The sequence below is a fragment of the Girardinichthys multiradiatus genome, chromosome 17 (genome assembly GCF_021462225.1).
Source record: "Girardinichthys multiradiatus isolate DD_20200921_A chromosome 17, DD_fGirMul_XY1, whole genome shotgun sequence".
Taxonomy (NCBI): Eukaryota; Metazoa; Chordata; class Actinopteri; order Cyprinodontiformes; family Goodeidae; genus Girardinichthys; species Girardinichthys multiradiatus.
The window spans coordinates 19,673,151-19,700,759 of NC_061809.1; the positions used below are offsets into that span (position 1 = coordinate 19,673,151).

At 39.4% G+C, this 27,609-nt stretch overlaps 1 protein-coding gene across 4 annotated transcripts in view; it reads left to right on the top strand.

The window, feature by feature from the left end:
• Positions 1-27,609, top strand: part of LOC124882862 (voltage-dependent calcium channel subunit alpha-2/delta-1-like) — a 158,068-nt gene that overhangs the window by 69,381 nt on the left and 61,078 nt on the right. For all 4 annotated transcript variants that reach the window (XM_047389466.1, XM_047389467.1, XM_047389468.1 and 1 more), the window contains 6 exons: positions 3,780-3,815; positions 5,292-5,445; positions 22,647-22,778; positions 23,797-23,866; positions 24,081-24,131; positions 26,798-26,897. In XM_047389466.1, the coding sequence (XP_047245422.1) occupies positions 3,780-3,815; positions 5,292-5,445; positions 22,647-22,778; positions 23,797-23,866; positions 24,081-24,131; positions 26,798-26,897 (543 nt within the window). The remainder of the gene's footprint in view (positions 1-3,779; positions 3,816-5,291; positions 5,446-22,646; positions 22,779-23,796; positions 23,867-24,080; positions 24,132-26,797; positions 26,898-27,609) is intronic.

Sequence of the window (27,609 nt, forward strand, 5' to 3'; positions counted from 1 at the left end):
TTAATGCTTTTAGGTTTAAAATCTCCCCAGTGTTTTCAAACCTTAATGACTCTATTCCATTAAACATTTTTGGCGTTAGTCAATGTCATGTATATTCATGTATATTTTCCAGTGTTGAGAGATTAAAGTTGAAAATACATCTTTAGTAGACTAATTGATTTATGCACTATATAATTCAATGGATTTGCTTGTCTGGCAAAGTGTATGGCTTTTTGCTTAATGAACTCAAATCTTCTGGCGGAGTCCACTAAATGTAATGGTATTCTCTGCATGCAAAAACAAACCATATTCAAGAAGTATACTAATTTCATTAAAAGATGACATGCAGTCATATTGAATAAATTAGAATGTGTTCCAATGAGGATTGTTTGTCAGATAATGTTATTGAAAATGGCAACCATTAAGCAGGTAGAAAACATATCTTTCAAAAAGCTCACATTTCTGTAATTTTTTTTATTGGTTTGATTTCATATTCTAATATTAAATTTCATGTTTTCATTAGCTGTAAGCAGATAATCCTCATTAACAGAAATAGAAGCTCAAAAACATCAGTTTGTGTGCAGTTATTCTTTATAATGTGTTTCACGTGAGCTAAGTTACTAAAATAAATGAACTTTCCTACCATATTCTAATTTATTGAATGGGTCTGTAGTTCGTAAAGCCAAAACCTAGTCATACCGCCAACAGATTGAGGTTTAATGTAATGTTTTGATTTTACTATTTCATTTTGGAGTGGCCCAGCCAAAGTCCTGACTTAATAGAGAATCTGTGTTTAGATTCAGGTTGTAACAGATAAACAAATGTTCTATATTGAGCCATATTTACCACTAAATACATCTTGCATTGATAAGTACCGTTTTCAGTGAAAAAGCTGGTAATAAGAACATTTCTTCAGGTGTAGAAGCAAGCAGGGTGTTATCTTGTATTCTCTTCATCCTTCTTACTTTCCTTTATTCTTTTCTCCTTCTCTCCCGTTTTCCTTTATGCCCCACCTTTCTCTTTTTCGTGCTTCTTTTTTTTTCCCTTTTCATTTCTGTCTCCATGTCCATAATAATTGAAATAATCCGAAAGCAGTTTCTAATAAAGTTTCTTTTTATAAATTTCAACCAGAGCTGTAAAGCTCCACTTGTGAAAGTAAAAACTGTTGGGCTTTGTCTTGGCACTCGGACAACAATTCTGAGCGCTACTCTGCCGGACAGGAAACGGTTAAAAAAAAAAGAAAAAAAAGAGAGACAGAATCTATGGATGGAGCTAAAGGTTAGTGTGATGGCAAGGAGGTCTTTCAACCTTGAAGACTTATCTCTTAAAGTGCTTGTAAAACACTTTTCCTACAAATGCTGAAAATGAAAGAAAACATGTTAATATTGAAGATATCGGGCAGTAACTTAAATTATATTAGGATTAAAGATGTGATAAAAGACTTAATAGGGACGTTTGTATCTGTGGGAATCTTCAGAAAGAAACTGGCAGGCATTTTGAAACATTGTGTTTTAAAACCTTGGTATACCTTGTGACCAGGAGCCAGCCTTTAACTGAGTTTGACTTATATTGTGGTTTTATTGCTTGTCTCGTTAAAGCTGTCCAAATGCCAAAAAAAGAGAAAATTGTTTTTGGAAATGTTTTGTATTTTTTAACAAATAATGTAAAATAATGAGTTTATGAACCTTAAACTGTGTTGATATGAGCATGATCATAAATGTAGAATTATCCAATCAAGGTTGATCAGTCAATATATTTTAGATTCAGTAAAAAATTGTTAGAAAGCCTTTTACTTGAGCAAAATAGGCTAAGAAACAGGTGCTAGCTAGAGCATCTTAAGCAGTTAACAGTACACCAGTTGCAGTATTGTTGCCATACTTCTAAATCATCCATGAAATGAGAAGGCAAGATGAGATTTTAATGTTTGGCAAGACTAAAACTTATTTTATAAGTAAAGGTCAATTTACAAAGTGTGTTAGAGAATCGGCAGTTAAGGTTTAACACATCAGTGTGACAGTTTTCATGATTGTCTCTTAAATGGGTCTTATTGGCAAAAAGGTATAAAATAATATTTGTTATTCACAAGGGTAATAAATGGCATATAAATATTTAGTCAATCTTTTTAGTGTAGAATTATCCACTGCAGGTTTAACTAGTCCAAGTGTTTTTTAGCAGTTTTGAACTAGAAATGATCAAATGTAGCCCAAAGTAAAAAAAAACTGTGAAATAGCCCTTTACCCTTGGCAGAAAACTGTGAAGCAGATGGTCCTTAAGTGTTGTTAGCCCATCATATTAACTTTATGTTTTTTACACATTATTTGTACTTTGTCTGTCACTCTGTTTGCTTTTCTTCTTGGAACCCAAATTATTACTAGAATAAAATGACTTAGAGGTGTTAGGGCTTTCATAAGTGTTAATACAATCAAAAGTTGCGTGGAACTAGACATCGAACAGTCTCTTATGTTCGTCGCTTAACAAAACAGGTCAACTCAAAAATTACTTTGTTTGGTACTTCAAAACAAGAGCCTTACACACACTCACTTTCATATCCGAGTATTTTTTTTTTTTCTCTCTTGTCGCTCCTGTTGTATTTAGGGTTCCTCTGACCGGTCCCCACACTACTTTGTCTTAGTTGTATTCTATATTTAGCTCTGTTACTCTGCATCTCAAGTTTGCCCTTCTTTGCAAGGCTCTGTAACAAGAGGTTGAAACTGGCCTTACACAAACGTAATACCATTTGCATTAATCCCTTAACTCTTGTTCTGCTGGGTATATAAATACAGAGACACCCTCCTGCATGTGATATCTGGGCCATTATATCAGGGACCTTCTTCCTGCTGACTTCCAGTGCTTCAAAGCTGTGACTGATGCAATGAAAACCACACAGTGGCATGTGCCTGTGTAGTATGAAAAAAAAATATAAAAATTTTTAATGTGAAAAGCTTAAGTTGTGGCTATGAAGAGATCTTATTATTGTCGCTAGTTGTGATGCAGATTAAAGTATGGTATGGTAGTTAGTTTTAAGTTTCACTAGAAAACAAAAAAATTAGATCCCTGTAAAAGTTAGTTTTAAATAAATACTGTACTTTTATCAGTGACTTTTTTTAGTGATTGAACAGTGATTGGATTAATAGAAATTCCATTGTTTGTTTTGATTTTTGTAATACTTTATCATAAACATAAGTTCCTAAGTGTGTAGTTTACAGTATTAAAAATGCACAGTGCTGTGGCACAATGCTGTTGCATCTTTTACAGTGAAATACTGTACATTTCTTTTTTCAATTATTTTCCTAAAAATAAACCTTGATTACCTGTTTGTAACCTGAAAATCCAAAGCAGATGCTGGTGTTTGGCTCAATGTATTTGACTGATTAACTTGTTTTGATTTCAAATCCCTTTGAGCTAACTTTACAGTAGCAGCGGCAGCAGTACTTGCTGTCATGTTGTTGCAAATGACTTCAGAGTAAGCAGACAGGTGGTGGGAGTCAGTGAACCAGCTTTATGGCTTTGGGGCATTACAACATCAACAGCGAGGCTAGCTTGTTACCACCCAAATAGCCTGTGTATTGACAGGAATCTCACCAGTGCAAAACAACACCGCTCCCCCTCACGGTTGCATGCAGGGCCCTGAAATGAAAGGAAAGAAAAACATGTTTAAATGAAACACTTAAACGCTTAAATTAAACACTTAGGTGGAAGCCATTTTATTCCTAACTTGAATGACTTCTTGTCAAAATAAATGTTTTTATTGTGTTACTCATTTTTAATCTCTTTCTGTTTCTGTCTTGACATTTCTGCAGGCTAACAAACTCCTTTACTACAATGCCAAAGACGGTGTAAGTACATATTAATTCACTTTTTGAAACCCACATAAACACATATAATGTATACCATGACAAGAAACCAGAGTGAATTTTACTGACAACTGGTGAACAATTCCCACCTGTTTCTTAAAGATTCACCTTTGGTTCTGCCTAAAATCTGCAGAAATAATGTTGTACAAACAGTGCCTTACAAAAATAGTAATACCTCCTAAACTATTTCACATTTTGTTTCGTTACAGCCACGTATATTAATGTATTATGATAGAACAACACCATGCTGTGCATAATTGTGGATGAAAGGAAAATGGTATATAGTTTTGAAAGCTTACATTTGTTTTCATAAATAAAAATCCATTAAGTGTGATGTGCATTTGGTATTCACTCTCTTTACGTCAAACCATTGTAGAATCACCTTTCCCTGCCAATACAAAAGAAATACTTTTTGGCTATGTCTGAACCAGCTTTGCATATCTAGAGGCTTACGTTTTTGTCAATTTGTCTTCGGAAAATGGTCCATACTGAGACTTGATGGAGAGCATCTGTGAACAACAATTTTCACCACTTTATACACATTATCAATTTGATTTAGGTCTGAAATTTGACTTTGCTCTTAACTCATGAATATACATGTATCTTAACTGCTTCATTGCCAGCTCATGCTGTATGGTTAGGGTCATTGCCCTGCAGGATCGTGAGCCTCCACCCCAGTGAGATATTGTTTGCAGCCCCAACAGGTTTCTTTAAAAAATCCTGTGTTGATCTAACATCAACTCTGAGCAGCCTCCATGTCACTCGCAAGCAAAAGCATTCCCTAAGCATGAATCTTCTAGCATCAAATTTGGTTTCATCAGACCAGAACAACTTTTGGTTCATATCTCATGTCCCCTTTACATGGCTTGTGGCAAAATGCAAATGGGTAATTCCTTCAGGTTTCTGTCAATAATGGCGTTCTTCTTGCCGCTTATCCATAAAATACAGTTTACTCAGGGGTATTAGAGTAAAAATGGGTAAATACAAATGCACCCCGCACTTTGTCTATTAAATAAAATCCTAAAAAGATACGTTGACGTTCGTAGTTGGACTGTGACCAATTGTGGAAGGGGGAAAAAAAAAATTTGAAAAGGGGACTAATACTTTTGTAAGACACTGCAGATAGGCATTCAACAGAAGGTAATAAAATTATATTTTTATTATGCTATAGTCCAGTGTTTTATGAATGCTCAAAATATTTTTTTTTGTGGAAAATGTACATTGAATATCTTAAGACAATGTATGTAAGAAAACTAAATCTTTAACCTTACACACCACCTCAATCAGTATGATGTTGGATGGACTTCAACTACACACCAATGTCACACTGTATTTTACTAACAGGCCTATCCCTCCACTTTCTACTCCATGTAGATGCTAATATTGTCCTCTTACAGGGATGTGCCTCTAATAATTTTTTTAACAGGTTTTATGTTTATTTTGGATTTATTTTCACAGATTAATAGGACTATATTGGAGATGGAACAAGAGAAAAAAGAGGAAAAGAAGAACAGGTTCATTCCAGATGACTTTGAAATAGACCCAGACTTCAAACGCCTCGTCTCCTACAACACCACTGCCGTCCATATCCCTACCGACATATATGAAGGCTGTAAGTTAAAGCACAAACACCTTAATTCATAAGAAGAACAGAGAAACAGCTAACAGAGAAACCGATGACAAAGGATGATGAGCTATTATGCAATAGAAAGAAATACAAGGGGAAAGACTTATAACTGACAAAGCCTTACTCTGCTATGACCAAAACTGCCTGAAAAATTGATCAGGAGGAGCAACTCCTCCCTCATTTTCAAAAGGTTGCAGGGCAAATTTATGTTTTTGCTTTGCCCATATTTTGGCCCTAAAAATCAGATTTCTCCCAACAGTCCGGCAATCTTTAATTGTCATACTTTTTAACTGAGCTGACTCACACACTTGCCAGTGTTTGCTATGATAATTAATTATCTTCCTTGTGAGGTAATTTAATCAGTCCCACAGTGCACAGTCATGCAGAAGAAACATAAAGAACCCAAAACTAAATTTGGTCTTTTGTGTGCATAACAATTTTTCAAAAAATCCTACTAACCATTAACCTGACAAAATATGCTCATAGTGTAGAATTTTAACAAGGAGTTTAACAAGGAGACTTCACACTGTTCTGATAGACTTGCAGCCATGACATTGTTGAATATTTCTGCTTTTGAGGATTTCCTCTCCGTTCTAAGAAACAAGATTCTAATATTCAAGTTACTTTTTTAAAGGGCGCATACAAAACATTTACGTTTTTATAATTTTGGATAATTTTGAGTATATCTAAATATATTGGCCACCAATCTCCCTCTGCATCTTGTTTTTACTCCTGTCATTACTATGTTCACCAACTACAGTAGACGTGAATGATAAAAAGCTCAGCCTTTGAGCACCATCTGCATTGTAGATGGTTCTACAAGTATTCTAGTCTATATATAGTTCATATGCCATTTGCCCACTGGTCAGCACACTCTAACACCCTCTTTACCCCAGTCACCAGCTGCTCCTTTCCCTCATGCTGATCAGGGACTCCACCAATATTTCTTTCATAGCATGTCAGCACACCCAGAAAAGATGGATCCTTTTTGAAGAAGTGCCTATGAGAAGTATTTTGCCATTATTTGGTGTTCATCCCAGACAAATTTGTGTTTTGTTCTTTTCCTTTGTGTTTTTACACAGTCTAAAAACATTTTATTGGTTACTTTTTTTATAATAGCCACATTTTAGAATCATTGGATGAATTCAAAGCAGCATATTTTCAATGAATATATCTTGTGGCTGGTGCACTACTGCGAAAAATGACCGCGGCTTGATTTAATTTTTATCAGTCTTCAAAATCTTCATGAATACATTTTTGTTGTATAAATATCACATATTCCATATTTCAGTGTGCAATCAGGTGGAGTGTAATGACACATGTGCCTTATGATGCTCATGATGCACTGTTAAGGGTTCACAAAAGCAAAATGAAATTGTAACATTTCTTTTTGAGAAAGCAATAACTTTTTGTTTAAATCATGAAGAGTTTACACATTCCTAGTTGTTAAATAACCTGTAAAAATTGTTTCTATCCTAGGTTTCATCAGACTTTGTAGTAGGATTTGTGTGGCTCCCTCAATCTGTGATGATAAATAAATAAATCATTGAAAATGAATTGGATGTTTTACAGATTTAAATCTGTGCCTTTAACAATTTGTTCATTGTAAACTTGTCCAATTCAGACTTGACCATTCTACGTATTTCAGATTTTGAGCCACAGTTGATAAAATGTAGTCTTGACTGATTAAAGACCTTTCCATTAGTTATCTTTAGTGGATAACTTTAAGCCAGTTTCTGTATTTTCACAATGCTTACAAACCATTTTTATTGTGTCTGTCAGAGTTTTGTATCTGCTAGGTATCCAAAATGCTGCCATGTTTTTTACAAATGTGTTGAGGCTTTTTAAATGCTTTTAGTTGTTAGCGGTCCCACTGAGCATCTTGACTTATGGACTCCTTCAGCTCAACACACCTACACAAGAACTTTGTTGTTTCAAGTTTAAAAGTCCTAAACATTCATACAGGGTGTTGAGCTTAAAGCACTTAACTTTACATCTGGGGCTCATAATAACAGCTTAGATCCACACAGCAACAAGAAAGTTCTTTGTGCGACAGAGTACACTTTTTACACCGCCAGTATTTGTTTTTGGTTTTAGAGATCATGACAGGACTTGATTTGATCTTTCCTACTGCATGAGATCTCTTCTTTTGCAAATAATCTAGAAATAAAAACATTTAAAGGGTTACCGGTAGTTGATGAATTTGCTTCATCAGTTTAGTTGATGGATGAGATGTTATGAGCTTGCCGGGGTGATTTTTCAAATAACTACTAGACCTGGAAAGCTCAGGAATATACCATTTTCAATGTTGTTGCAAACCTTATTGCAGTATTACCCCTGACCCTGAATGTGATATGGCATCTTTATAGAACAGATTAGGGAACTACTAATGAGATTAATTTTACAAAACAGAATGTCACTTAAGAAAATCTAGATTAACCCTTTAAAGTAAATTTTTACAATAAGCTAGGCAGACTGGTCTAGGATTGATTGCTATATCCTTGTGTTTTTAAGGCAGTTACTGTAGACATGGAGTACAAGCTAATGACTCTTTTAGAACTGAGGTCTAAAATCTTCCAAAAGATTTCTAAAAGATCTCTTAAATGAAGTCTTCATAATCACACACACACACTGATTTGGGGACTCTGATATATATATTTATATATATATAAATTAAAATCCACAGAATAGGCAAATCTCAGAGCAGTGCAATGGGTTGTTTATATTGAGGCACACAGCATTATCTATTGCTTCTGTTTCTGTTTGTTACCATTGATTGAGCGTTCAATATCAGTTTTGGCAACAATCTTCACAGTGGGTCTGCTAAATGCAATGGACTTCATCACATGACTTTAATGTCCTTATACAGTGAGTCACTCCCCATAAGGCGCACTATAAATGTGCAGTGACGGCCCTCTGAGGCCTCTGACTGTGCAGACATTTTGTCATTGCCAAATGCACTCAGTTATTTTTACAAGCAGCAGTGATAATGATGAAGAGGCGGGGGGGTTGGAGTTCTGGCGATTCAGTTGTGCGTTGTTCTTAGTATGATTCAGTCATCTATTCATTTTTTTATTTATGGTAAGCGGACTACTGGCACCTCAGCTTGGGGAATGGTTTTAGTTTTACTCAGCTGTAGAAAAGGCCAGTTTATGTGTTCCTCAAAGTCCAACCAAATTATGGTCAGTAACCTTTCAATACTGAACTTAAATAACATCTCTAAGATGTTTACAAGTTTGAAGCAGTAGTTAGCACGTTACAAATAATAGCTGTAGGGTTATTGTTGGAGGCCTTCACTTTTTATCCTGCTTTTGCTGGCCTAAATAAATATAAAAAACGACTGCAGCATACAGTACTTCAAGTAACACCCACTCACAGCTTAAATACCCACCCAGGTTACATAATTTTCTTTCCTGATGGTTCCTGAACCTCCAAGGAGATTCTTGCTTTTATCTATTCTCTACTGTTTTAATTAGCAACTATAAGATGCATGCAATATAAATTGAAAAAGAATCGCTTTGAAGTATAAGAAATTATTAAACTGGCATAACGAGTAATATCTACGGACGGATCAAAAAGGAAAACCAGTGGCTTCCATGTACCCTGAAATATACAGTATTAGCTTGCAAAACTAACCATACTCAAACAATTTTACATTTTGCCATGTTATCATAAATTTCAGTTCATTTGGACTTCATTTGGTAGGCCAACTCAAAATGATGCACACTTGTAAAGTTGAGAAAATGATACATTGCTTTCAACATTTTTTTTAGAAATAGAAATCCAAAAATAGTGGTTTTGCAGGTATTCAGCATATTCCATTCTGGTACTTTGATACCTATAAATAATATAAAATCAATATGTTGTACATCCCACTATCAATTGCTCCTTTCTACCAGCTTTGCAGATCTAGAGACTGGAGTTTTAGTCCATCATTATTTACAAAATAGTTGTCCAGTTTGATGGAACAGTAATTTTCTTTTCTTGCTGCTGATTTTCAATTAGATTTTACAGTTGAATTCCTACTTTTTAGTGCTTAGTTGTTGTGCAGTATTAATGCTAGCTTGCACATAAATGGGAATCATGAGTAAAAAGCGGTAACAGTGCAAAAGCTGCTCATGTTTTGTTAGTATCTCTGCCATTTCTTCTGTGTAGTTGAGTTGGAATTTAGTTAAATATTTGTCATCAAGCCCAGCAGTTGTAGGATTTTAAGTTGTCTGACTGTAGCGTGCACATCTGTGTTAAGGATTTGCTCTCTTCCTATTCAGAGGCTGGACATGGATGAAGTTCTTGCTAGCCCAGTTGTAAAGTTGTTCTGAATATAGCAACTCCTGCTCTCTTGAAATGATCTCCTCCCACTCTGCAACCTCTTCAGCTGGCTATTACAGTCAGGGTTGCCACGGTAATGTGCATCCTGATTGAGGGAGAAGCAGCGACTTAGACAGGCCCAGACTCTGACTTGGCGTGTGGAGAGAGAGTTGTAACTTGATCAGGGAACTTGGTCTACATGAGGCTGGCGTCCCTGTGGCTTTTTTTATGCTGTAGGACAGCTGTATAACCCACTACTTATATTAGAAAGGACTTTATCCAGAGCTAAAATGGTGCATCTTATAGTGCTTGTTTTTTCTGACTTCTTTTCCATTTAGTTTGTTGTTTCATTCTCTTGAGCTCACTACCTTCATTTGTCTGTGCCCTGCATTCCCTTCCACCTCTTTCTTAACCATCCATTAACCTTAGCTCCATTTTATTAAGCATATCAAATTGTGGTTCATGATGACAAATGTCCTACCGTCTTTCTCCAGGACATTATTGGAATCTATTCTCCCTGCTGATCCACTGTGGGTGTTCAGACTGGGATTTATCTGTTTGTGTTCGCACACTCAAACCACAGATGAATCAGCCTGTCGGTGCATGAATGTGTTCGAGGGAGGGATGGAGCAAGAAACACTTGAGGTGTGAGAGTTTTCACAAGCACGCATGTAGCTCACATCCCGTGCACCTATTAAACTGTATATAGATCTCGTGGCTGCATATGGATGTCTTTTCAGTCGTTAGGCAGAGCAGTGTGGATGCGATGAGAAGAGATGAAAGGGAAGTTTTGTGGCCTTGGCAGGAGATCCGGGGCTCGTCTGATGCCCGTTTGCATCAACACTGTGTGGCAGCTGTCAGCCCTAGACATGCACACAGTGGGATGTGCTGAGATACTGTGACAGTGTGTGCATGTGTGTCTGTGATTGTGTTATAACCAAAGTCCTTTTGGCAAAGCTCACAGCTTATAAATTGATTTTCTTTTCTACTTGCACCTTCATTTGCAATGCTGGCAGCCAAATCCATGAGGTGCACTTAAATCCATCTGTCTTTCTACCCTTCCTTCTCCATCCTTGTCTCACTGTCATTACATCTATTACTTGTGTCCTTTGTGAGGAGTTGGATGCCTGCCCATGATGTTCTAATCAGCTAAATGGAGGTCTCATTTGGATGCGAGGAGGTTCCCAGACAGTTTTTGCCTAATCTGATTTCACCTTTTCTATAAATCAAGAACATAAGGAGATATTTGATGCCTGTCTGTTTGTTTTTTGTGACCTCAAGGCCTATCACATGTGGGAAACATTAGTGGATGCCATGGCAGTGATGAGATGTACTAATCTTTTTTCATTTTTATACAGTCTCACCATAATTCTGCATCCTCCAACATATTATTTTGTTTTCTGTAGTACTCTCAAAAAAAAAAATGTATCCCCACCTCATGATGCTTCTACCAGTATTTTTCACAGATGGGATGGGGATTTCAGGATGATTTGCTTTAACTTTCCATCACAATATCATGTTGCTCGTACTTGTCGTCTCCCGTTTATCCGGGACCGGGTGGCGGGGGCAGCATACTCAGCAGAGACACCCAGATGTCCCTCTGCCCAGACACCACCTCCAGCTCCTCTGGGGGGAGCCCAAGGCGTTTCTGTCCCCTGGGCCTCCTCCCGGTGGGACATGCCTGGAACACCCACCGAGGAAGGCATCCAGGAGCCATCCGATATAGATGCCCGAGCCACCTTAACTGGCTCCTCTCGATGTGGAGGAGCAGCGGTGAAGAGACAGCTGAATATCATGTTGCATGGATGCCAAAAGTTCAATTTTGATTTCGTCTCAAGCTCCTGAAGAATTACCATGGGCCTCTCGTCTGCTTTTTTGATTAGTGATGCTCTTCTTGCTCTACTTGTCAGTTCTTGTTGGTTGTCATGTCTTAGTAGGTTTTCAGTTGTGCCATATACTTTGCAGTTTTGGATGATGGCTTGTACAGAGCTCTGTGAGACGTTGAAAGCGTGGGTTATCGTTGTATACGCCAATTCTCCATTAAACTTATAACTTTCTCCCTGTTGGACCATTTTGTTTGCTGAATGTTGGACCATTGGCATGTTACTGGACGCCACCAGGCCTTCTGGCATCATCGGCCATTTTGTATCCCAGGACAGTTCACCACTACAAATCCCAGCGGGCACCGCGGCTGATAGGAGGGTGGGGCGTCGCAGCTCTGATGCCACAGTCAACTACAGCGGTTGGACAATAAAACTGAAACACCTGGTTTTAGACCACAATAATTTATTAGTATGGTGTAGGGCCTCCTTTTGCGGCCAATACAGCATCAATTCGTCTTGGGAATGACATATACAAGTCCTGCACAATGGTCAGAGGTATTTTAAGCCATTCTTCTTGCAGGATAGTGGCCAGGTCACTACATGTTACTGGTGGAGGAAAACGTTTCCTGACTCACTCCTCCAAAACACCCCAAAGTGGCTCAATAATATTTAGATCTACTCACTCCTCCAAAACACCCCAAAGTGGCACAATAATATTTAGATCTACTCGCTCCTCCAAAACACCCCAAAGTGGCACAATAATATTTAGATCTGGTGACTGTGCAGGCCATGGGAGATGTTCAACTTCACTTTCATGTTCATCAAACCAATCTTTCACCAGTCTTGCTGTGTGTATTGGTGCATTGTCATCCTGATACACGGCACCGCCTTTAGGATACAATGTTTGAAGCATTGGATGCACATGGTCCTCAAGAATGGTTCGGTAGTCCTTGGCAGTGACGCGCCCATCTAGCACAAGTATTGGACCAAGGGAATGCCATGATATGGCAGCCCAAACCATCACTGATCCAGCTCCATGCTTAACTCTGGGCATGCAACAGTGTGGGTGGCACGGTTCTGTGGGGCTTCTCCACACCGTAACTCTCCCGGATGTGGGGAAAACAGTAAAGGTGGACTCATCAGAGAACAATACATGTTTCACATTGTCCACAGCCCAAGATTTGCGCTCCTTGCACCATTGAAATTGACGTTTGGCATTGGCATGAGTGACCAAAGGTTTGGCTATAGCAGCCCGGCCGTGTATATTGACCCTGTGGAGCTCCCGACGGACAGTTCTGGTGGAAACAGGAGAGCTGAGGTGCACATTTAATTCGCCGTAATTTGGGCAGACGTGGTTTTATGTTTTTTGGATACAATCCGAGTTAGCACCCGGACATCCCTTTCAGACAGCTTCCTCTTGCGTCCACAGTTAATCCTGTTGGATGTGGTTCGTGCTTCTTGGTGGTATGCTGACATTACCCTGGATACCGTGGCTCTTGATACATCACAAAGACTTGCTGTCTTGGTCACAGATGCGCCAGCAATACGTGCACCAACAATTTGTCCTCTTTTGAACTGTGGTTTGTCACCCATAATGTTGTGTGCATTTCAATATTTTGAGCAAAACTGTGCTCTTACCCTGCTAATTGAACCTTTGCACTCTGCTCTTACTGGTGCAATGTGCAATCAATGAAGACTGGCTACCAGGCTGGTCCAATTTAGCCATGAAACCTCCCACACTAAAATGACAGGTGTTTCAGTTTCATTGTCCAACCCCTGTATATAACAGAGTATGAGACGGCCCAGCATTGCTTTTTCAGTTGGGACCCAAACGCGGTTACTGGCATCTGAAGCGCATCATTCTGGAGAAGAAAATCCCAAGTGGAATTTCATTCATTTTCCCCGTTGGCCAACGAGAAAACTAAGCAAATTAAGCTTACAGGAATAAGAAGGCTTGTAAGTTTTCAACTTTGCCGATAGACGACGTGGATTTAACACGTAACCAAAAAAGCCGCAGAGGTTTCAAGGAGACGGAATTGCCCCTCTTGTTTTTGTTCCAGTCGACTGTTGACTTGGATTTTTGGTTAAGAAATTAATTTTCTCAAATTATGATTTTTAATTATAATTATTGATAAATATTAATTAATCAATAATCATAATCCCAACATCCCTAAACTGTCTGCTGTGTGCCTTGGTCTTTATTATGCTTTTCTGTTCACTTATGTTCCACAATTGATAATGCTTCGAATTGGCTTATTACATAAAAGTCTAATATAACATAGAAGTGTGTGGTTATGTGACAAAATATGAACATTTTTAAGTGATTTAAATACTTTCACCAAGCACTGTAATATGCATCACGCCACTGTAGCCATGAGTGGATTACACACCAATGTGTCCTTGAATAATCCTAAATTTTACACATTCCCTTCATATTTACATTCAACATTTCCACAATAGCATGACCAAAATATTACATATTTATCAGGTGGAACCCAAATGCTGTAATACTTTAAAACATGTTCTTCTGTCCAACTAAAATTATCCCTACAAACCAAAAGTGTTTTTGTTTAATAAGGTATGCATTCAAATTAGACATTATAGGTCATCAACTAACACTGGTTGTCATGTTGAGGCAGCCTTAAGTAGCTCAGTCTTTCCATGTTGGCTTGATTTCTCAGCCTCATATGTTGCAAAGTAGTGACGTATCATTGAATAGAAGACTTTTTTCTGATACGATGATTACAGGTTTTAACCACCTCATCTTCCACCATGTTATTACTTTCAAGTGCACCAGCAGAATCAACCAACAGTTAGCAGATGGGAGGGAACAGTGGCCACTGAATGGCAGGCACAGAGCACATTTTCCTCCCACTTTCACTTCCCACACCCAACTCCTTTTAAGTTACTGCAGGAATCGTGTTTGCTGCTGCTTCAACTGGTCTGTCCTAATCATGTCATAATGACTTTATTTTCCCCTTTCACAACACTTGTCATCAGATTCTGAACTTCTTACTCCTGTTAAATTTAAAAAGTCCAAACCCAAAGCTGAACCTTGGTTACACAATGAGACCACACATAAAATGATGCGACAGTGCCGAAAGGCAGAACGACAGTGGAAGATTAACAGAGTGCACGTATCATACATTACAAACTAATTGCCCCCTTGACTTTCTTCCTACTAAAGTTGTTGAAAGAAGTTTCAATGTTATTGGTGCTACCATCTTTTGTTCTACTAACTCCTGTACTAGTCAAGGAATTGTGCCAACTGCCTTCAGACATGCTATTGTAAGGCCACTTCTTAAAAACCTCACTTGCAACCCTTGGTTTTATATGATATAGGCCTATTTCTTGTTTCTTGCCTGCCCTTTCCAAGTTTGTAAAAAATTATTTTAACCAACTACAGTCATTCTGGGAAGATAATTATATTTTTGAAAGATTTCTGTCTAGGTTCAGACACAGTCTGCCTGACCAAAGTATATAATGACATTGCTGTGTCCATCTATGGTAGGTGACCTGTCATCCTGGGCCTCACTGGATCTTTTGACGCTGTCGATCATTTTGTCTTTCTATCATTTGTCTTTGTCTCGCCACTAGGGAATTTGCAAGGTACATGAAACTTGTTCGCTGAAAAAAGAGCTAGTGCACACAATTCTAAAGTGGGAATAAAAGGGGGAAGAATGAGTGGGTGCACGGTTTTAAAGGCATTTAAAAAGATTTGGATAACCAGCAGTCGTAGAAATTCTTAAAATTTAATGTGGGCCAAAATAAATGGAGACATTTCGGCTACATGCCATCATCAACCTATAGGACGAAGCTTGTTCCCGCCTTCCTGAGATAGGTTACACTCATCAGCTCAAAGAAAGTAGTTTTTATAGAATAGTTTGTGTTGTACAATTTATAATGTGCTCTCTTTTCTTGAAGCTTTGCAACAACCAACAATTCTACAAAAGGTTGCAACTTGTTCATTGACACTTCTAACGCCCTACCTGCATGGGGAATTGTTTTGCGTATTTTAATTGTCCTGCAATTAAAATACGTTTGTATAATTGTTTGCAGCTTCTTTATTCAATTATTTCTCCTTTGTTGCCTTACAGTTTCTTTCCTATAATCCCATCTATGCAAAAAGAGAATTTTTCCTGAAAAATTATGTCTGTGCTCCGTCCAAACAGTGCAGATTTTTATTAACCACTAATTTGGTATATTTTTCACATCAGGAAGGAAAAAAAAAAACCTTTTACTCTGAGCCATATTTTCTGATCCATGCTTGTCGCTCTAAGTATGCAAACATTCAAACCCGCACATGTTTATCCTCTGAAGTCCCTGAGGAAATGATGGTACGACTGACAAATAGAGCCGACCAACGCTTACATAGCTGTGGTGACACCTCTCTTCCTCTCGCCACAGTGACCTCAAGCAAGCAACAGGTGCATCACTTCACAGATGGATCTGTTTACACTGAAACTGTGATTTGTTCCAGCATTCAGCTGGGATTTGACTGCCACAACATCGAAGCCAAAGGCTTAGCACTGCACTCCTAACCTGCTCCATTATCCATGTGTGTTTGTGATGGATGTCTATATTTAATGTCTGGTTGGAGAGAAGTAAACAAAAAATAAAAACACTTTTTTTGGTTTAGGTTTTCATTGTTAAGGAAAACATACTGTTGCTTCTTTTTTGAGCTCTTTTCGGTCAAACACATCTTGTTAGTGATGTCAGTTAAACCAGCAGAACTAATCCATTAGAAGTCTGGCTCAGGAAGTATCGGGGGGGTCTGACCTGAAACATTTTCACCATTTATGACTGGGGCATACTTCGATTCACAATAACATAACGAGCCACTGCAGGTATTGGCAAAAGCTCATCCTTAACCTACAAGGCCAAAAAGCGAGCCTTAAATAAGGTTAAAGGGATGGTTTATATTTAGGGTATATATGAAAACACATGAAGAGCAGGACATAGGACAGACGGGAGAAAACTGCCGAACAGACAAACGTTTTGAACACTTTGTGACATGGTTGGTGCGTAGTTTTGTAGAACAGAATAATCCTTAATTTATCCAAATTGGCAATTTACCTTTATTTACTTGAAGCACTCTTACCAATCTTGGTAGTAAATCCAAGATGGAAGCTGTTTGACGTTCCCTCCTGCTTCAAGCGTTCCACCATCATCCTGTTCCCCTCATGGGCTTAAATTACTACAGACCTGTTGCGCTGACATCTGTTGGTCATTAAATTATTTGAGTGACTAGTGTTAAAGTATCTTGAAGGACATCACGAGACCCTGATGAAGCCCCTGGTTTGCTGCTAACACTTACCACTAGATGCCGCCAAGATCCCCTGGTGCTGAGGGTAGCAGGTGTTCCTCATTCTCATCAGCTTGAAGGAGTATAAGAAGGTGGAGCTGTCAGCACTTCAGTTCCTGAGTGTTATCCTTTGTGGTAACATCATCTGGCCAAGCTTTATGTTCTGGTTCTTGCCGAAGTTCATAGTTATTTACCTCTTCGTGTGCTCCTTCCTAGGAGACTTTCAAGTCCAAGCCTCAAAGCTACTGCAACCCTCAGCCCTGGCTCAAGTTCTCAGCTCTGGATCCTGCCTTAGTCTGACCTTCCAAACCTCCAAAGAAACCTACCTGGCTCAAGTACTAGCTGACAGCTCGAAGCCTTCCTCTTTCAGCAAGCGAACCCTGCTCACCCTACAACCAGTACCTTCACATACAGCTTCTGGAAACCTCGCCAGGTAAAACACAAGAATCACACTGTCAAGAGCTCACCTGAATTTTCTCCTGAGAACTCAACATCTCCTTGGACTGAATTGTAGACTCAGCAGCTGCATTAACCGTTCTCAACTCCATCTCCAGTAAGCATAACTAACGTCATTAAACTACTGTTTCTCATTTGTTCCTCTAAGTTAACGTACTCCTTCATCTCTCCCGTACAGTTTGGTGTCTCCAGTCCCGGTTCCATAGCTCATCTTTGTAAAAATAAACCTTTTTAAACTTTTCTCCTGCCTACTGAGTGTCTCTCTGCATGTGGTCAAAACCATTAAGAAAGCGATGACAGACTTAGCCATTGTGGGCTGTGCGTCTGAGGGGAACGAGCTAGAGTACCAGCCGGTAACAACGGACTTTGTGGACTGGTATGAGTGCAACCACCTGTGCTTGAACACCAAGAAGATGAAGGAGATGGTGATAGACTTCAGGACGACAACATCAACTCACTCACCGGTGAACATCCAGGGTGATAACATTGAGACAGCTGAGAGTTTTAAGTATCTGGTTGTTCACTTGAACAATAAAGTGGACTTGTGCTGTTAGACCAATGCCATGTACAAGAAGGGCCAGAGTCATCTGCACCTTCTGAGGAGACTGAGGTTCTTCGGAGTGTGCAGACCTTTGCTCAGGACTTTTTATGATTCTGTGGTAGCCTTTGCCATCCTCTGTGCTGTCGTCAGCTGGGCTAGCTCTGTCCTGGGCTGCCCACTTGACTCTGTGGAGATGGTGGGTGTGAAGAGGATGTTGGCTCCTTCATCCCCACCGCTGTCCGAACTATACAATTCTACCGTATAATAACCACCCCTGTGCAACAACCTCTGTATTTGTAAATACCTGCAATCATTGTCACTTTAGAAAAAAACTTACCTCCACTTTCTACTGTACATAACTTTATTTTTTCATATTTCTATTACTAGTTTTTGCATATTTACCTTGTTCTTCTTTGTAAATTTTTTTCATAACTATCTGCACCCTACTTGTGTTACCAAGAGCTGCTATTCAATTCAATTCAATTCAAAAATACTTTATTAATCCCAAAGGGAAATTAAATGTTATAGCTCATATTATGTAGGTTTCTTCAAAGAGCCGTTGTAGATGCTGATGGCTGTGGGCAGGAAGGATCTGAAGAGTCCCCAGAACAGAGCCAGCCTTTTTTATCAGCTTGTTGAGCTTTTTTAAGTCCCTGGTTCTGATGCTGCTTCCCCAGGAGATGATGGTAGAAGAGATCACACTTTCCACAACAGACTTATAGAACATATGCAGCATCTTGCTGCAAACACCAAAGGACCTAAGCTTCCTCAAGAAGTACAGTCTGCTCTGTCCCTTCTTGTAGATGGCTTCACAGTTGCATCTCCACTCTAGTCTGTTGTCCAGGTGAACACCGAGGTATTTATACTCCTCCACCACCTCCACTTCTTCTGCCATGATAGAAATAGTGTTTGACTTATTCCTGTTTCTCATAAAATCATCTCAATCATCTCCTTTGTTTTAGTCATGTTCAACATGAGATGATTGTTTCCACACCATGCCACAAAGCGGTCCACCACCATCCTGTACTCAGCTTCTTGTCCATCTCTGATCCACCCCACGACTGCAGAATCATCCGAGTATTTCTGCAGATGACAGGAGTCTGTCTTGTACTGGAAGTCTGAGGTGTACAGAGTGAAAAGGAATGGTGAGAGTACAGTCCCCTGTGGTGCTCCTGTGCTGCTGACTACCTGGTTAGACTCACAACCCTTCAGTCTCACAAACTGTGGTCTGTTTGTCAGGTAGTCTTTAATCCAGGAGATTGTTGAGGCCTCCACCTGAGTCTTCTGGAGTTTCTGACAAAGCAAATCAGGTTGGATTGTATTAAATGCACTGGAGAAATCAAAGAACATGATCCTCACAGTGCTGCTGGCTTTGTCCAGATGACAGTGGGTTTGTTGAAGCAGGTGTATGATGGCATCTTCAACTCCAACTCCACAGCGATAAGCAAACTGAAGGGGGTCCTGATGGTTTACTGTTTGCTTACTCAAGTGGGCCAAGAGGAGTCTCTCTAGGACCTTCATGATGTGAGATGTCAGGGCAACAGGTCTATAGTCATTGAGGACTGATGGGTGAGTTTTCTTTGGTACCGGAACAAGACAGGAGGTCTTCCACAACACCGGAACCTTCTTCTGGGCCAGGCTAAGGTTGAAGAGGTGCTGCAGAATCCCACAGAGCTGCTCTGCACAGGCCTTCAGGACTCTAGGGCTGACATGATCTGGACCTGCAGCCTTATTCCTATTCAGTCTCTCCAGTTGTCTCTTCACCTGACTTCTTGAGACACACAGGTGGAAGGGGGAAGCAAAGGAAGCATCAGCATCTTCTGTTATGGTTGATGGCAAACATGTAGAAGGGTCTAGGGCTGAGGTGGAAGATAAAAAAATGTGAGGTGTTACTGGACAGCTGTGGGTCCTGTGGGTCAAAGGAGGGTGGGATGTCTGTTTGGCTGTGAGCAGGAGAGGAGGATGCTGAGCGTCTTTCTGAACTGAACCTATTGAAGAATAAGTTCAGTTCATTGGCTCTGTCCAGACGTCCATCAGTCTGATCATCCTTCTGCTTGAAGCCTGTGATCTTCTTCATCCCTGTCCACACATCTCTGATATTGTTTTGCTGGAGCTTGCTTTCCAGCTTCTTGTACACCTCCTTGCTGTCTCTTATCTTGACTTTAAGTTGCTTCTGTAAACTCCTCAATAATTCTCTGTCTCCCTCTCTGAAGGCTCTTTTTTTTCTTGTTAAGCAGGTCCTTCAGGTCACTGGTGATCCAAGGTTTGTTATTGGGGATGTATCTCACGGTTCTGGTGGGGATGATGTTATCCACACAGAAGTTTATATAGTCGGTTACACACTCAGTCATGGCATTGATGTCCTCTCCATGTGGCTGGCACAGTGTGTCCCAGTCTGTAGCCTCAAAGCAACCTTGCAGAGCTTCTTCAGCTTCCTGTGACCATTTTCTCACAACAGTTCAATATCTGGACTGCAGAGTTGACACTTCACGGTAACATGTCCTGGATTACACCATCTGTTGTTCACAAATACTGCCAGTCCACCTCCTTTACATTTGCCGCTCCTCTTTAAGTCTCTGTCTGCTCGTATGGTTAAAAAGCCCGGCAGAGAGACACTGGAGTCGGGGATATGATCCTGCAGCCATGTCTCAGTAAAACACATGATACTGCATGCCCGGTACTCTGGCTGGGTCCTTTGTAGGGCTTGGAGTTCATCCAACTTGTTTCCCAACAATCTCACATTGCCCATCATAATCGACGGAAGAGATGGTTTGAACTTCCTCCTTCTCTCTCTTCTCTTAGCTCCTGCTCTGCATCCACGGCGTCTCCTTTTCAACTCATCAGGGATTTGGGGTTGTAGTTGAAGTATTATTTGAGCTTTTGAGATATTAATCAGCTGCTCCCGGTTGTAAGAAACAACCCCGTTGCCATGGCAATGCATCATAACAAATGTCCAAAAATAGAAAGTATCAAGAAAAATCCTCCAAGCTGCACAGCATCCGACACCGGAGTGGACAGTAGTCCAAAAACAATCAACTGTATCCACCACAAGAGGAATAGTTACCAAAAAAGAATAAATCAGAATCAAAAGTAACAGAGCTACTCCAACCTGCTGCCACCTTGAGCGGCGCAATTCTAGACAATATAACAAGTTAATATAATATCAATAATATAACAAGTTGATTTTTCCATTGTGAGATCAATAAAGTCTGTCTTATCTACTATATATTTTTTCTATATCAAAATATTAATGGTATCCTTTCCCCCATGAATATCAGCACCATTTGAGATGTTAGGTTTTTATATCTGCAGAATTTGCTTGACTTGTATCTAAGTATAGCTCTAAGACTGCTGCTCTCCCTCCTTGTGAAAGAAGCTTCTTGGTGTTTAAATGACTCAAAACATCAAAACCGACAACGAATAGTAATTGCACATTACTTCTTTACTTGTGTAAAGCAAAAACAAAACATGAAAACTCCCAGACTCCGACAGAGTTGTCAGAGAACTTCTGGAGATGACAGCTGTCCTTGTTGTAGGTGAAGTCTGTGACATAAAGGGTGAAAATAAATGGTGACAGGACAGTACCCTGTGGGGCCCCGGTGCTGCAGACTACCACCTCTGACTCACAGCAACGCAGCCTCATGTACTGTAGCCGGTCTAGTACTACAGTTTAACTTAGCACTATTTGCTTATATATACTGTCAATGTGGGTTCCTCTACCCAGAATTATGTAGATAATAATTCCCAAAACTCTTAAATCCGTCCATGTGGATTGTACTGTAATGACAGCTATCAATCATGCCTTATCATGTGAATCCTCCTCCTTATTCAGTTGTTCCTCGGCACGCACTTGTTATTCCATCATCCAGTCTGGTTCCCTGTCCACATTTGCACTGGGCCAATGCCAGTCAGTATTTTCGCCAGCCAACACCGCCGTAGAAACATTGAAAAATGTCTAGTTTTTCACGCTTTTTCTGTTTTTCCGCTCTGCTTTTATAAACCCACTTTGTCTAATCCTGCCTTTCACTCAGTCACACTGCACTTCCTTGATTTTTCCCATTTAGTATGAGAACAGAGGGGAGCAGAAGTCAGCTATGCATTTTGTCACGTTTATTTGTTATTGTTTTGATTATGAGTTATAATAATTTTAACTCAAAGATGCATTATTGATCCATTGGTATTGTTGGAAGGTCAGGCAACCAGCAGGGCAGTGTTGCCTACCTTTGCCTATATGGAAAGTCTGTGCCTGACATTCTGACTTTCACTCTTCCTGGTAGTTTACAGAGGCAGTGGCTGAAAACTCAAGCTACGTATTTGAAACAATAAGCTTTTAGGAGCTTCTGGAGAAAAACAGGAAAGCACTGTGTGTGTCTGGCTACGGAGTACTCTGTAGATTTTATCTACTTCCAGAAATGTCAAATGTAATTATTCTGTTTGTTTAGAATCTCATGTTTTGGCCACTTGCTGCTTTGGAGAAGTTGATGTTTTGAGAGATGTATAAAAAAAAGATATTATTATAGGAGACTTATGTCAGCTTGAATTTCTGCAAGTTTGTTTTCTCTCAGCAGTCACCGCCAGTTGTCTAATACTGCACAATCTGTGTGTTCTTGTGTGTGCATCTAAGCATTCCTTCTGTTTTTAGAGATTACATTTTGTTCAGAGTACACTTTTTTTTTTTTATATATATCTCAGCACACTGATTTTATTCTGTCCTACAAATGATTCACTTAATCTTTTTGTGTTCATCTTCCAGCCACCATCATTTTGAATGAGCTAAACTGGACAGATGCCTTGGAGGATGTTTTCCGGAGAAACAAGGAAGATGATCCCTCACTGCTGTGGCAGGTGTTTGGCTCTGCTACTGGACTGGCTCGGTACTACCCAGGTGAGGTATCTGTACTCCAGATTAATGAAGACAGACATACATAAAAAGAATTTTGTGAGCAAATTTCTGCTAGTAAAATAAATAGTTAATAACCAATCACGACAGGAAGACTAGAAATCTTTTGTATATTTTGTCTATATTATATCAGACCGTACAACACAACTCTGCACAGAATTAAACTTTGTTTTTCAACGTGTGGAAAAGTAAATATGAGCTGTCTGTGATACTTAATAACGGGAATTTGTGCATAAAATTTATCTGTATGTATAAACAAAAAATGTAACTCATTTCAATTGAGCAGTTTTAAACTTTACAGCAAAGATGAAAATCAAAAACTGCTTGTAAATGTTGTACATCAGTGACATGACGTTAATGCAGTTTTGTCAGTTTGAAACCTTAAGATTTGGCATTTATTCTGGCAATCCCCAGGATGTCTTGTGGGAAACGGTGACAGAATTGTACACTGTTTTTTTATTTTTCAAAACTTTTTTTTTTTTGTGCTTGCAGATATGTTTCTAGTATGCAATTTGGATTTTGTCACATGGGGCTTCATATTGGGCATGGGTGGTTCCAGTCTTTGAGAGCCAGAGCCCTGCATATTTTAAATGTTAAGCCCACCTGATTTCAATAAATATGTCATTATCAGACTGCTGCAAGACTTGGTGACAGATGGAGGAGATAATTCTAACATGTGATTCAGGACATGAGGTTGTCTGATCCTCCAAAAATGGCTGAAACTAATCACAAAAAATATTATTTTGTCTCTCTGATACTTTACATTTTTCTGTCATAATTCTTTATAGTCTAATAGTAAAAAAAGATTCTTGCCTTTAAATAAAAAGGGAAATGTGAATGTTCTTCAGCAAAATAAGCAAAACACAATGTATTAAATAATTGCTGCAGATTGTGTGCATGTAAGTTCTGTAGTTGAACAATTCTAGTTTGAAAAATCCAGTTTATTTGGTTGGAACTGAGAAACTTTACTGTGAAGTAAACAATTTCTTTGGCCAACATGCAGCTTCCCCCTGGATCGACAGGAGAAATTCACCCGACAAGATTGACCTATATGACGTACGCAGACGACCCTGGTGAGGTTAAAGAAAGTCTCATGCAAATAAGTGAAGAATGTAGGTAGCCTTTAAAATGCAGTAACATCCAAGTTGTTTTCTGGCAGACTGTGCTTTGTAGTGATACGTTTTATTAAAGCTTTACTGTCCTAAGAATAAATATTTTAATATTTTCTGTGTGTATGCATTCTCCATATGTAATATTGGTCTGTGTGTGCCCGGTATTACTCACCAGGTACATTCAGGGGGCGGCGTCACCCAAGGACATGCTGATCCTGGTGGATGCGTGAGTGACAACGTTATTATTCATACATTACAGTCAGATTAGATTTTCTTTTGCACGCCAGGAGGCCCTGATGCTAACTCTGTGACTGGCCTCATCCCGCTGGGCACTGCCGCACTGTGCTCATGTGTGACACTGACTAACAAAAAGCAGTCAGTGCATTGGCCAACCTCATTATTTACCGTCCAGTTGTTCCCTACAATGATTTAAGACTGGAAAACTTCTCACATATTTAAGGGAGACACAATCTCAAAAACTGTTTAAAACAGTGAAAATTTCAGTTCAAACTCTGACGTAATGTGATTGTTTGTAGAAACAAAGGACAATCTTTTTGTTGGGTTTGAAAATGCACTCACCGACCATTTTATTAGGTACACCTGTTCAACTGCTCGTTATCGCAAATTTCTAATCAGCCAATCACATGGCAGCAACTCAATGCATTTAGGCACGTAGAAATGGTCAAGACGATCTGCTGCAGTTCAAACCGAGCATCAGAATGTGTAAGAAAGGTGATTTAAGTGCCTGTCAACATAGCATGGTTGTTGGTGCCAGACGCGCTGGTCTGAGTATTTCAGAAACTGCTGATCTACTGGGATTTTCACACACTACCATCTCTAGGGTTTACAGAGAATGGTCTGAAAAAGAGAAAATATCCAGTGAGCGGCGGTTCTGTGGGCGCAAATGCCTTGTTGATGCCAGAGGTCAGAGGAGAATGGCCAGAATGGTTTGAGCTGATAGAAAGGCAACAGTAACTCAAATAACCACTCGTTACAACCAAGGCATGCAGAAGAGCATCTCTGAACGCACAACACATCGAACCTTGAGGCGGATGGGCTACAGCAGCAGAAGACCACACCAGGTGCCACTCCTGTCAGCTAAGAACAGGAAACTGAGGCTACAATTCACACAGGCTCACCAAAATTGGACAATAGAAGATTGGAAAAACGTTGCCTGGTCAGATGAGTCTCGATTTCTGCTGCATCATTCAGATGGTAGGGTCAGAATTTGGCATCAACAACATGAAAGCATGGATCCATCCTGCCTTGTATCAACGGTTCAGGCTGGTGGTGGTGGTGTAATGGTGTGGGGGATATTTTCTTGGCACACTTTGGACCCCTTAGTACCAATTGAGCACCGTGTCAACGCAACGCCGCAGCCTACTTGAGTATTGTTGCTGACCATGTCCATCCCTTTATGACCACAGTGTATCCATCTTCTGATGGTTACTTCCAGCAGGATAACGCGCCATGTCATAAAGCACGAATCATCTCAGACTGGTTTCTTGAACATGACATTGAGTTCACTGTACTCAAATGGCCTCCACACTCACCAGATCTCAATCCAATAGAGCACCTTTGGGATGTGGTGGAACGGGAGATTCGCATCATGGATGTGGAGCTGACAAATCTGCAGCATCTGTATGATGCTATCATGTCAATATGGACCAAACTCTCTGAGGAATGTTTCTAGTACCTTGTTGAATCTATGCCACGAAGGATTAAGGCAGTTCTGAAGGCAAAGTGGATCCAACCCGGTACTAGCAAGGTGTACATAATAAAGTGGCCAGTGAGTGTATATATAAATAATCGCTTGTTAGTCAGTTAGTACTTTGTTTTATATTCTGATGAATTCCGAAGATCAGAGGAAATTTAACAAGTCCTATGTCTTCGGATCAGCGCTAATTTAGAAGCCAGGATTAGAGAGTTCAGTTTTAAATTTAAAAATGGAGCAAGTTGAGAAGACGATTCTCTTTAAAATAGATCTATTTAGGATGTAGTGTTATTTTACAAGGATGTCGAACTCCAGATCTCAAAGGGTGTATAAGCTTACTTGATTTTGTTGCAACCTGACTCAAGTGGTGGTCACAGAAAGAGAAGAAAAACACTGATTACATGAGCCTTTCTTGTATGAAATCAACCTAAGTTTAAACAATAACAATAAACCAAGAATAAAGTATAGGATGTGGGTATCAAACAAACCTAAACATCTACCATAAAACCAAAGCTAAGCTAAACCAAATACCTGGACTGTCTGCTATGGGGAGAGCAAAGATGGCAACGGGAATGAGTAGCCGCTAGGTTTAAATAGACAGTGAGCACCTGGCCCAGGTGTTTCCAGTCATCAACTCATTCCAGACCACTCCCACTTCCCCTGAGAGACAGAATGTCAACAATTAAGGCAGCTAAAGACAGGAGTCAACACAATTTGTGAGCTAACCTAATTTTCTTAATTAACCCTATACAATGATAAAACAGGTTTATCACTACAGTATGATTAGACATAATGTAAAATGTGCTAAAGGGAAATCTTATTGCTGCAATTGGGTGTGGAAAATGTTTATCGTATTTTGGTCTTATTATTTTACTAATTTGTTAACGTTGAGGAAATCACACAAAATTTGTCCCATGTTAAATTCTTGTTGGAATGTGCTGTGCACATGGAAAGACCAATTCTTACTAACATTTGTACTTGCAGCACATCATGTTAGCGCCATCTTTTCTTGCTGTTTAACAAGACCGGTATTGGTTGATTCTGTATTCTCATTCATCAACATTCACAGTTCTTACATCCCTGGAAAAGATGTGTACAAAAGCCTTTTAGATGTTTACATGTTTCAGGCATCAACTGCTATGGTTGAATTTGTCTAAAGCAAACTTTCTGTACTGCAGGAGTGGAAGTGTGTCAGGTCTCACTCTCAAACTGATCAAAACATCTGTCAGCAATATGCTGGAGACCCTCTCTGATGATGACTTTGTAAACGTGGTTTCTGTGAGTATTCACACATCCCAAGTACATGTATTGATGATTGTTTTATTTTCCAGGTGCTCTTTTCCATGGGTGTTTTAGATTAGACTGGAAATATTTGTGTAGGAACCCTTATTTAAGTCACTGATTTGAACAAAATAGAGGCTGTTGTTTTGTGCATATATGCTGGTCTGCCGGTCTGTGTGCATTTTTAATATTCATGTGTGTATATACAGTGCTATGACAAGTTCTTTACCACCTTTCTGATTTCTTCTTTTATTTTTGTCACATTAACGTGTTTCAGGTCATCAGACTAATTTAAATTTCAGACAAAGATAACTATCTAAATGATTTAATTATTTAATTTTCACAGAGAAGAAAGGTATCCAAACTAATTTGGCCTGTTTGAAAAAGTAATTGCCAAGTAATAAGTGATTGTGCCACCCTTGGCAGCAACAACAGTCATCACGAGTTTACAAAAACTGGTAATGAGTCTTTGCATCACTCTCCAGGAATCGTCTTTGCAGAAGTGTATTAATTTAGTCACATTGGAGGGTTTTCGAGCATGATTGGCCTGTTTAAAGTTATCGTTGATGTGCTGTTTGAGTAATTTTGGAATGGCTCTCACGCTGGTTTCTAAGGCTTTGAGTCCCAAAGCCTTAAACTGTTTTCTAACCCTTTCCAGAGTGATAGTTGTCAGTACCTTTGGTTTGGATAGCTTTTTTTCCTTTTAATT